At 38.9% G+C, this 12,586-nt stretch overlaps 1 protein-coding gene across 7 annotated transcripts in view; it reads left to right on the top strand.

The window, feature by feature from the left end:
- Nucleotides 1-12,586, top strand: part of B3GNTL1 (UDP-GlcNAc:betaGal beta-1,3-N-acetylglucosaminyltransferase like 1) — a 135,162-nt gene that overhangs the window by 94,470 nt on the left and 28,106 nt on the right. For all 7 annotated transcript variants that reach the window (XR_010375452.1, XR_010375453.1, XR_010375454.1 and 4 more), the window contains exon 8: nucleotides 7,423-7,547. Coding sequence is in view for 4 of the 7 variants with exons in the window: in XM_064467147.1 (XP_064323217.1) it covers nucleotides 7,423-7,547 (125 nt within the window). In the remaining 3 variants the exon portion in view is untranslated. The remainder of the gene's footprint in view (nucleotides 1-7,422; nucleotides 7,548-12,586) is intronic.

Genomic DNA, 12,586 nt, shown 5'->3' with positions numbered 1-12,586 from the left:
GAGTACTCTTAAGGAGTGTGTATGTTCTGACCTGACCCATGATCTGGCGATGTTGATTTGACCACTTCCATCTCCATTTCTGGGTTAGTATTTAACAGCGCGACCTGTAAATGTCATATTGTTGCAAGTCAACACAGAAAGAGGCCAACAAATCTCCACGTTTCAGGCGTCTCCATTTGCTAAACTGTTTCCCTGCCAAAAAGCTGCATTTCTCATTTGGAATTAAATCCAAGCACCTGTTCTTCATAATTCAGTGCTTAGAACAAATGGAAGATAATTCTTCCATGGAAGAAATTGTGATCTGATGTTTATGTTAATAGTATGGGTGGACTGACAGAATACAAATATATAAGTTAGGATATATTTTTTTTAATTACAGGTAGGTACGCAAGTATGCATGTATCTCTCTGTCCATCCAGGCTTCATGTGAAAGAGATTTAAAAAAAATATTTATAAAAATATTTTAGAAATAAATATTTCTTTCTGGTCAAGATCTGCAGTTGTTGGAAATGTATTACTTTTATGTAATCACTGTGGCAATGTCCAACAAAATCCTAAATAGCCACTTCATAAACAGTGGCTAAGAACCTGACAGGTTTGCTTTATGCACTAATTAACTAAAATGGTAGAGGTGTTGTTTATGCAAACTCTGATATATGATAATTAAAGCAGAAGTATTTTAAAATAATTTATTTTAGCAAGCTCTAATGGTATGCTGAGTCTAAGATAATGCAATAGAAATGGTCACAAGCCCATAAAGTAACATTTTTTAATAGTATCCACTGCTGGGAGGAGAGTCGCATGAACCATATTTCTGACTTAATTTTTTAGGAACTTAAAGGGAAATAATTTTCCTGTTATCCAGCCAATTCAGATAAAGAGTGTAGTACTTTCTGATTGAAGAAGTGGCAGGACTTCACTAAACCCTTCAGAACTCATGCTTGAAAATTAGTGTGTGATGTTATCTGCATGATTAGTGTTGCTCCTATGCTTTTTGGTGTCTTCTAACAGCTAGCATCATCGTTTAAAAGTTGTAACTGTGTCCAAAAGCATCACAAAAAATTATGCTGAGGAAATAGTGTATATGGTCTTGTATAATACGAAAAGTAGATTTCGAAGCTATGTCATGTTAAAGTAGGGAACTTACAAAATTATGCGCAGTGGTGGGTGTGGTGTCTGTTACTAGCTAAGCAAAGTTGTTGCTTCATAGGTTTGACCGTGCGCTTCAATTTGCGTACAAAGCCAGCATTTTGCAATTGTAGCCGACTGACCTCGTGTACTTCTACCAAAATGTATTCTTCGGGTGGATAACAGATTCTGTCTGCTGTTGATGTCCAGATGGAGATCACTGGGAAGGCGTGCTGTCCTTTGTTCCAGTCACTTGTGTGTAATGGCTCTAAGCTAAAAGAACTGGCTTGTTGTTTTAGATAAATGCTCTAAGAAATCTTGTGTACATTAAGAACTGTATTAATGAGCATTGCTAACCTGCAGCCTCCACTCCCTGCAGATGTGGCAAGTTGGATAGTCTTGGCTTTATTCAAGCAGTATTATTCTTGACATCACAACTGTAATACGCCACACTTCCTTCTTCCTCTAGAGTTTTACCACAACTTGCTCCTGAATTTCCTGTCACCTCTGTATTTAACCTTCCTTTTTAAGTGTATGAAAATTAAAAATGGGATGACAGCCTTAAAGTTCTGAACTAATCTCAAAATGTAAACAGGGGGAAATTATTCTTAATGAGGCCCAGATGGAATAGCATATTATAAGCCACTGGCCTTTCTGAATACTAACTGTGGCTCCGAACGAAGTGTCTGGAGCTCGGTTTTGATCTATTTTTATGATAAAAGGTCACAAAACCCATGAATTGATGAGGTGTCAAAGTATCCTTTGGTGCACAGGAGACTGTAGCACATGCTGCAAAGCTCTAAGATACCTTTGTAGGCTACTAGGTGCTAACTAATCCATTTTTCCATTTTTCTCTGCCAGAGCATACATATGTCATTCCCTCCAGAAAGGCAAGCAGTTACAGTAATGCCTGAGAGGTAGAAGGCTAAGTAGGAACTTGGTTTTTTGGAACATGAATTAAAATATGGTCAGTCTGTCAAATAACCTATCAAGGTACTCTGGGGAAAAATTTGGATAAAACACAGGCACTAATGTTTCTGGCTTGGTGCAGTTATGGCTGAACAGATCTAAATAGATCTAGTATTTGATCTAAATAGGACAGAAAAGGTGGTGGAGCCAATGCTTAATTGCACTTCATAAGCTGTTTGAAAATTCACCCCATACCCCATGTCTAATGACATTTTTTGCTAGTCTGTTATTAAATATAATTTAGATTTGACCACCTCCCATTTGACTTCCCCATCAACTTGGTTTAACTGAATTTCTCTGTGCTGATACATTTGGATGGAAGCGATGATCTGGAGTTTCCTCTAACCTGTGATTTCACAAACAATGAAGGAAATGTTACAGGCTTCAGGTCTTAAAATCAAACTAAAATGATGTAAAGACATGAATTGGAGGGGAGCCCAAGAATGAAGTGACAGATCTGCAGAAAAAGAGAGTTAAGAGTATCTTGGCTAATCCTGAAGAGAAGCTACTCTATAAGTTAGCTTGTGGTTAGTCCGCTTGCATACCTCTGGTGACTATCCTAAAGGAAGTTAAACGAAGGAGTATTTTCAATTAACAATAATTCCTCCTTGAAATAAGTAATTTCAATGAGAAGTTGTTCGTTACAACAGAGAAATACAATCGACATTTAATATAAAACTTGTCTTTAGGGAAAGACGAAAGGGTGGATAATTCTTGATAAGTTACTTTAGTTCCTAATTTTTTTCACCTCTACATTGAAATTGGAGGAGAGCTGCAATTTCTTATTTAACTTTAGCTTCCAGCAGCTTTGTAGCTGTTCCCCGTTAGCAGAACACTTTGAACAGCAGTTATTGGTGAGTAAGAGAGTTTAATGCCTGGCAGAACAGCATTTGTTTCCAAGGCAGGAGTACTTCCTTGAAAATGGGGAGTCCTTTGTGTTCATTTCCATGCGACCAACCCCTCTGTATGTGTTGTTTCTGTAAGTCCAAGATTTAGCTCAAGACTTTGAGGAAATGTGCTTGGGCAGCTGTTGGCGTAGGTACTAAAAAAGAAAAATAAGTACTTTGATTTTTTTACTCAACATCTTTGTTGCTAAATGACTCTGAGTTTAGGTTTTTTTTTCCTGTTTAATCTCAGGTGGTGTAAAAAACGCCATTTGATCTGCTTTTTATGCAACTCTAGCATAATATTAACAGTGAAATGTTTTTCTTATTTAACGAATGTTCTAAAATGTGCTGTCTGAAATGAGTTAGTTTAAAAAATAGCAATGAAACAAACTCCTTCCAAAGTCCTGTAAGAAACAGGTTAGTATGAAATCAAAAGCTACTTCCTTTTTGATTCATTCTTTCCATTCACCAATTTGGGCTCCTCTGAGGAATTAAAGCAATTTGGGTTATTCTGTCTAACAACTACCCTGATGTTGCTGTCTGGTTTGCAAAAGGTGTACCACATTATAGCCCGATTTTCCTTGATGCCTCTGATCACGAGGAAGGGCTAAGCTTTCCCACACCTGAAGGGTTTTGTCATGTGTGGATAGATTTACTCCCCTTGTCTTCTTTGTCATCGCTTTTTGTTGTAAATGACTGTATCCTTGATATAGAAAACATTCAGTGTTAGATTTCTGATTTTCACTAGTTAGACTGCTCTGCATAGGCTGAATCTCCGCTGGGTTTGCTCACAAGGATCTGCCACCTCTGCTGGAGTGCCTGTCAGCTGGAAGGGGCAGGGGAAGCGTGACTGAGAGGAGGCTGAATGGGTGAGGTGAGATCCATCCAATGCATGAGATGGATGAGGAAGTTGGGACAGATTGATTCTGCCACAGAATCAATCTCCTTTATTAGGTTTAGCAGTAGAAGGCAGCTCTTCTATAGTGCTTATGCCTGTACAACCTAATGTATGTCCAAGTGACCAAAAAACCAACTTCTGTCAGCCTGAAGTTCTGCAGTAGTTACTGTTGGTCATCCCAGGGCTACAGCATGATCTCTCACCAGGTGTCACTAGTCACAGCATTGCAGAGGGCCACTCTTTCATTAGAAGTCCTCCAAAAATTGCTGATTAGTATCTTCATCCCTACTGCTGCTCCTCAACACTACTGATGCAAAAATTGTAGCCAGAATTGCTTGTGGTAGTGGTAGGTGGCTTGCACCGCGTTGCCCAAGTACATATGTTGAGGACACTGTAGCTGGAGTACTGTTCCATGCACCGTGATCTGCTAGGGGTGAGAAGCAGTGAGCGAAGAGAAGGTGACGGGAACAATCGTGGAATATTTGGTCCCTGAACAAGGAATTACTTGAATTCAGGTTAGGTTCTGCTTGACATCCCATTGTGTATAGAAAATCAATCCCCTCATCTGTGCAGGCAACCATCCAGAGGTCCCTTCCAGCCCTGACCATTCTGTGATTCTTTGCGTGTGATTCTGTGATACTTGCCCAAAATACTGGGTAAACACAAATCCTTCACCTGTTTAGTAGTGATGTGTTAAAGTGAACGATGATTTTGCACATGGCTAGTGCATGCTGGTCAGAACAGCGCAGGCTGTGTTTGTCGGTAGGAGGTGCTCATCAGCTGCTTGAGTGAGGCAGGCCAAGGAGTTTGTCCCTTAGCGCAGCAGAGCATGTAGGGTTGGGGTTTGCCTATAATGTGGAAAATTCTGTATGTAATCCAGTAACATGTAAACCATGCAATTTAATTGTATTTATTAGTGCTGAAAGCTATTTATGTGGTAGCCTATTGCTGAAATGCTGGATCATTAATTGATACTTTTAGCTACGGGTATTAATTTTCCCAAAATACATTAAAATATCCCTTTAGTGTTCAAACAGCTTTTTCCCTGAAAGTTGCGTTGTTTGACAAAGAGTCCTGGTGTTTAAAATGCCATCTGGATCCAATAATCTGTCTCAATTGGGAAGAAACTCTTGTATTGCAACAAACTTGCACGCTCAAGAGCCATAGGAAGTCCCATCCCTGCAGGATCTATAACACAGTCAACATCTTTCCTCCCCTGAAAAACGCATGGCAGTGCTGCTCCTTTGTAACGTGAGAGGCCACTGCTGAGCAATACAAGGCACCTGCTCATTCCAAGGGTGAGTGTACTTCATTTCAAAGTGTTTCTGCCAGTTGAAGTAGAGGACGAGAGCACTCCAGAACCAAACAGCATTCTGCAAGGTCCTTTAACTTTTGCAGTAACTCTCTTTTTTTATATACATATTAACGGTTATCTTGAATAATGTAAATGCTTATCCAAAAGAAAATGACTTGCAGGTATGTATGTGATGCAACCATAGATCTGAATCAAAATATGACCGCCGCAGTACGGTGATGAGTGCTACAAAATCTGTCCCTGCCTGACAGTCTAGTGCGTGGCTGGAAAAGAGAAAAAGGTTTAAACTTTGCTGCTGACTCTCAGTATTTCCATCAAAGTCCAGAATAAGAAAATGATAGAAAGGGCTACAACATAAATGGAAAGAATCTGAGTTTGTGTTTTTCTTGTATTCTTGATGACTGTGGTTGCTGTCTGCTGTTCCAACTTCCCCCAGATTTCTTTTGTGGCTTTCAAAGTAGGTTCATATAAAGCATAAATTGTATGAAGTTGTCTGAAAGTTTTCTTCTGCATTGGAGCTCTTAAACTCAAAGTCAGACAAATATCTACGAAGACAAACAATAGCTACAGATAAGCTCCCCTTAGCTTATCAGATCAGAATCCATTTAATTCTGAATGTGGGAGTGTGGCCCAATTCAGCGCCTTAAATCAATCTGTTATATAGTGAAGTCTGGAGCTGCGAAGTACAGAGCTTGATTTGGTTCTGATTTCTCCCAAGATACATATGTTCAGTTGAGTGTTTTGGATTTGGTTTCCAGGGTTCAAAGCTTTTTTTGTCTCATTTCTCTCCCCCAGCAGCCCCCCTTGACTGCTCGGCCCAGACCGTGTCTGACATGAACACTCAGTGTGGTCACTGAACTGTACTGCTCTTGTAACTAGAAGGCCAGAAGAAACCACAGCGGGATTGTGTGTCCAGCACTTTAATTATAGAGTCTTGGTTTCTTAATTATGGAAGAAACTCAGAAGCTGTGGTAATGGGGAAAAAAATTGTGGTTTTTTTTTTTTAACTTGTGCTTTTATTATTTTCTGTGTTGAAATAGAATACCTAAAGTCAAGGTTGAGGTTTATTCCCCAGTTATTCATGTATATGATATTGCCTACAGCAAGAAATGTATTTCAATATTTTTCCCTCCTTCTAATTTTCCTCCACAACTTTGTCATGTTATCTTTCAGCTTTTTATTGATGCTACGCTTAAATATTACATTTGGACCACCTGGTTTTATACAGCAGAGATATTTAGCCTGATAAAATCATGTGACCTTTTAAACACAGGGTTGGAGGAAAGAAAAAAAATCTGTATTTAAGCTTAGAAAAATGGGATATTCTAGCCATGTTTCAAGAAGTTGTACCATTGCAAAATGTAAACAGATGCTACTTTTTTTACCTTCGGTATGGGGCTGTATCTTTAAAGGCAGGTTTATGCTTTCGTATACTGTGATGTGTAATTGAATACTATGTGCCACAAGATTGCCCTTCTGATACTGTCTCTTGGGCATGAAGATTTTCAGAATTTTAGGTGGGAAATGTTGCATGTGATCGTGATATCTCTAAGATTTCCTAGAGCGTGATAGATCCGCAATTCTAGGAGATTTATTTTCTTGCAGTGTTTCAGCACTATTGCTCGCAGTCCCATCAGGAAGAATGTACCATGCAGATAAGTTGCAAGAAAAAAGTTTTGTTTTCAGATGTTGCCTCATTCTGAGGTTGTTTTTAGTAAGGTTTTTGTTAAGGTCCCTTACTGTAGGGCCTGATTCACTTTTCCAAGTAGAGACCGGAGTACATATGGCAAGCAAAGAACGAACGACAATTCTAGTAAAATGGAAAACCACTCCTCTGAAGTCACTGGTCCCTTTCAGTAAACTTTGGTTACTTGGCGCTTCAGGCTTCATGAACCCCTCAGCAGCTGGGTTTCTGTCGTTTGGAGCGAACCTGTACCAAGCTTTAGATCTCTTTCAAAAGGAGATGATGTTTATTTTTCCACCTCTGTCCTTGTGGTCAGCTGTACTTCATTTTTTAAATAGCACTGCTTGCTTTTTTAAATAGCTTTATCTTTTCTACAGATATGATTATTTAATGGCCCATTAGATAACTTCATGGAGACATACAAAAGAATATGAATAAAATTGTTAAACATTATTCATTTGGCAGAAAAACAAAATGTGCCTTCAAATGTGACTCTGAATACTGGTCGCTTCCTGGTTTGAAATAACCGCTTCTCTTGCAGGGTGTTCCAGAAGACTTGCTGTTTTTTTATAAACATATCCAAAAGGGTGGTGGAGTCTTTCGAGTAAACCATTGCCTCCTGTTGTACCGTTACCATCCACAGGCTGCAACTCATTCCGTCTTAGAGTAAGTTGCATTTTTCTGGTAGAACTTAAAAATTATCTTCATCTTGGATGATTGGCAGCAAAGATGCTTAATCTCTTCAAGACATCCCACAGCCAAATAATTACCTGGTTGTGTTTAATTGTTTGGGGGTCGGTTTGGTTGTTTTAAACAGGCTGAAAGGCAAGCATAATGTGTTGGTGGTATCCTCTTTTGGTGGTGGAAGGTTACCTTTCTGTTCGTCCTTGCTACAGCTTCCTTTCGAGTGACATACTGTAATGCTGGAACTGGAGTTAGGAACTGAAGTCTTCGGTTCGGATCCTGTTGCCTGTACCCTATCGGTGTGCCTGTGTTAATGATTTAGTGAGGCAGGGATGGGGTGGGGGCATTTTATCATTTTAACATTTAACATATATTCAAAGGAATTGTTTCATCTTTGGAACTGTTCTCGAAATAATTTCACAGCAGTACTGTTTTCTCAACTTCCAGTTACCATCCCTCAGCTGCGACACTAGCTGATCACGTGCGATCTCGTAATCTGCCTGAATAACCTCTCTGGTTATTTAAAGCATCTGAGTTTCTTACCCTCAAGGCAGATTAAGAATACTTCGTATGATTATGTATCTCATCTGCTGAACACGGCAAAAGCAAGCAGTGAGGTGGTAACTTTTCCAATACTTTGAACACGATTGCAAGAACGTGTTTGAAATATATCCTAGTGGTGAAATTGTTTTGGGGTTTTTAATTAAGATTTTTAATATGGGAGGTTTTGATTCTCATATTTTTTGCCGTGTGAACCATAATGTAAGAAAATATTTTTTTAATTTTAAAGCTTAATTTCAAAATGAACTGTCTCAACTTCCAAAAAAGTAAACAGAAACTTATAATGCCAACAAAAACCTTCTTCTGAAAAAAAAAACCAACAAACTAAACCTTTCATCTGATAATGTGCTGCATTTACGTATATTATTTTCCTGTTTTAAAAGGTCTAAACCATCGAAATCAGATAATGAGGTTTGAAAAATGCCTGAGGATGTTTAGGAGTAATTCTCTCAGGTGCTTCCGTGTAAGCTGTTGCCTGCTGCTTTTATAGTGCTGGTCTACCCTTAAAGAACATGTTAAAGTGTCAATCGGTGATGCCTCTGCACACTCATTTCACCCCTCGAAGGCATTCTTCCTGATCAGAAGTCCTGCAAGCTGAGCCAAAGTCCGTCCTTTCTCTTATGCCCTGACATTAGTGAAAAATTATGCCAATTCTGCTGTCCTTTAGGAGTCCCGCACCAGAATCACAGTGGTAACTAAGGAAACTGTTTTAATGATATTAATACACTTTTCAGTCAATCCTATTTGGCTTTGTAGAACTGACTAGTACAACAAAACTTTTTTTGTGCATTTTAGCTGTATATCACTATATTACTGTATAACTGTAAATACTATAGGATGCTAGCGTAACTATCATGCACATGGTTATTGTCACTATAGATTTTAATAAATACATATATTTATGTATGCATATGTATGTAAAATCATTTAACCCTGAAAGTCATTCCAAGCAAATGGAAGATATTCTTTGGATTTTGCAAACAATTATGAGGTAATTTTTTTTGTGTGTGTGTTTAAATGTAAGGGTGTTTTTTCTCTTTTCGTTTTGGCAGTTAGGTACAAACCTTTCAGCCATGCATCATGGGATGCTAGAACACTTGGAAGCCTGTTGCTTGTAGCTGTGGGAAAACATCTTATTCTTGGAAATGAGTTTGTTATGAATTTACTGCAAGCTGTTGCTTATTCAGATCTACAAGGTTGTGTGGCACAAGCACCCTGAATTACAACATGCTGTGAGAATGTGGAAATACTGTAAGCTGTTTCAGATGTGCAGTTTGCCTGTCCAAATTGGCGCCTTTCTTGTCTCATTCTAAGAAGTCAGGCTAGCTGTTCTTCCTCTTGGCTTTTGCTGGTACTACTGTTAATAATATTTTGTGCGACCGTTCCAGTGTGAGGTTGTGTAACATCTCTTCTAACTGGCTTGTTCCCCCGTTTGCTGCCTGACCTGTGCCGGGTTGGCCAGCGCTTGTTTCTAAAGGCTGAGGTGCGCATTGAGCAAAAAGAGCTTAATGGACTCATCACAAATGTTTAAGTTTATAATTTGAATTGGGTCTTTCCAAATTTGCCTTTTGGTCAGCTCACCTTACTTAGTGCACCTTCTACCTTTCCTAGAAGTCTCTTTTTTTTTATGGTGTGTTTGGTTTGAGCAGTTTTCTGTGGCATTTGCCTTTCACCATTGGCCTGTGTTGTCTTTGAATTTTCAGAGTTAGCCTAGACCTGGATTTGGAAGTAATAACTCACCAAGCAGGTCAATGTCTTGTCTGAGACCAAAATGATGCTTGTAGGAAAGTTGTTGTTTTTTTTTTTCTTTTAAATGGTTTATGCCTAGTTTCAGTCTTAAAAAACAGAGCTGGTTAATAGGACTTGTTTATACAAAGGTGTGTAATTCAGGCTTTTCAGCAAAGTCACTTGTACAGGAATATGTACAAGCTTGTAGCCTATAGGCGACAGTCGCTTATAGCCTATTGTGGGCTGATTTCAGTTTATACGAGTGTCTTTCATTACTGTTCAGGGGAAAAAAATGCCTGATTTTGCATTTTCAGACTTCCTAAAATATATATAAAGCTACTTGGCAAGCAACATTTAGTTCTTTTTATTTAGTATGTATGATTGTAAACACTAATGATTTTTAGGTCATTTCCTCTGATTAGTATCCTTCTGGAACAAATATCTAGAGGTGAAGCAGGAAACAAAAACTTATTTGCATTCTCCCTTACCCTGGAGGCATCAGATTGCATTATTAAATGTTTTGGGTGTATGACAAAATTGGAACGAAGCACAGTCTATATTTAGACTTCATTAGGTGCATACAGAAATATAAACGTTCTCACTGTGATTGCATCTAAAGTCTACGATGGATACCTGCTCAATGGGAACGAACGAGGCAAGTTTTGAGAAACTTCTCTTCAGCCAGGAATTTACAACACAAAATCCCACATATTGTATCTCTCTAGATCTAAATCATTTTCTCTCACATTACAGCTTGTATCCTAGGGCTGTGTGTACTTTGTGCTACATAGCTGCATTACACTGGTGTGATACAGTATCAGAGCTGCCTTTATAGTGAGAAGTACTGTAGTAAGAAAGTTTGGTGTATAATAACAACATTGTAAAATTCATAGATTTTTATCTTGCCAAAAGGGACTGTATATAAAACAATGTACCTCACTGCGAGATAAAAGTCAGCTTGGAAGAAGATGAGCAATAAAACATTGTACTTGTCTTTAGGTAGTGTTGCTCATGACAGGCAGTTGGGGCAGGTAGCTAACCTTTGTGGCAATGTACAAGGTTTTGGTCAAGAGAAATTTAGTGTATGCAGAAAATAAGGTTTGTACGTTCCCTCTGAGATTCAGGCGATTCCCTTTTATGCAGAAAATGTGAACCATACTTACAAGGCTTACGGTAACTTCATATGCCGTGTATTCAGAACGAGTATAATATTGTAAGAGCTTGTTCTGCAGAAATAACCAAAATTACGTAATCTATTGAAACCATCTGGTTTCAGGCACTAGAAGCTTCCAGTGTCATCTAAGCAAAGGAGAACAGGCACTCAGTCTGAAACACACATTGAGTTGTTTTAGAGGTACTCCGAGGCATGGGTCCCGTATCGCTGATGAGCGCAGGAATGCCTGCTTCATTTCCTGCAAAGGCATATGCATCCAAAAATAGGCAGGAGAGAGGAATAGCGTAACATATTCCTGCACAACTGAAATAAAGATGAGGTCAACTGCATTTTTATCTTCTGTGCTTGCATTTGGCGCTTCAATTAAACATGGAAACTAATGACCTCATTAGAGTCTTGAAAAGTAAATGGCATTAACATTGATAGTCTCTGTCTTTCTTAATAAGCCTTTCATGAAAAATAGGCCACAATGCAAACCATGCCTCAGTTAATGACCCACGGCCTGAAGATGAACTCAGACATTAATAGAACCTATTAACAGTGTAAATGTAATAACTCAGAGGGACGATATAGTCCAGCAATTAATAAGTTCACATGAAGTTCAACAGAACAACGACGACAAAAAAAAAAATCAGTTTATTCACCAGTATGGTCAAGGTTCAAATGGGATTAATTTCTGAAGTTCCTCTGGATTGTAAGGGCCTTGAATTCGGCCTGCAAAACTAGCTGTAAAGAATCCATTCCTTCAGCTCTCACTGTGATTGAAAAGTTGTCTGTTCTTCCATCTTCGGATTATCTATCAGGTGAGATTCACCTATTATATAAAATTCTATCACCCTGCCATGAACAAAAGACCCACTGGAAGCAGCCGTTCACTGGAACAGCTCCTCTTCCTGTCTGGTGTTACCTGAGTAGCGTGCGGGACCGGCGCATATAGAAAAGGTCAGATTTATAGTGTTACTGTGGATGGTAATCAATGCCTAAAATTCCAGTACTGTGTAGGATATTGGGCTTGTGTTTGTGCATTTCTCAAGTACTTGTACATCTGTCTGCTCTGTTGATTCACTTATGTAGCCTCGCTGGGGGAAGGCAGTCAAACAATATGGCGAGGTTTAACTGAGCTCAGACATTAAATCATATAGCTTTTATTGTCACATTATCTTTCATTTCAAAATAGGAGTAGAGCAGATGTTTCTTGACTCCTGTATTCAGTCAGTAGGTCACCACACATTCTAACAGAGCTCCATTGTTATATTACTTGGGTGGATGGTATGGTAATAACTACTTGGGACGGAGGAACACACTTCGTCGTCATTCTCACCCGCTGCATGAATACCCTCATTTCACTCCGGCAGAATTTTGGCTCCTCATCTTCCTTCCAGACTACATAACTGATGAGTATTGCGGGGCCACAGCAAGTGAGATCTTAGGAAAATTATGTGAACCTCTAGAATGTTTTTTTCCAAGTAGAAAAATGTACACTACTTACATTTCTTTTGTAAAGTAAAGAAGTGACAAGAAAGTGAAAGAAATCGGGAAAATAATGTACTTCAAGAAT

Source organism: Phalacrocorax carbo, chromosome 16 (assembly GCF_963921805.1).
Source record: "Phalacrocorax carbo chromosome 16, bPhaCar2.1, whole genome shotgun sequence".
NCBI lineage: Eukaryota > Metazoa > Chordata > Aves > Suliformes > Phalacrocoracidae > Phalacrocorax > Phalacrocorax carbo.
The sequence above is the reverse complement of the archived record's forward strand: the minus strand, read 5'-3'. Positions and strand labels throughout refer to the sequence as shown.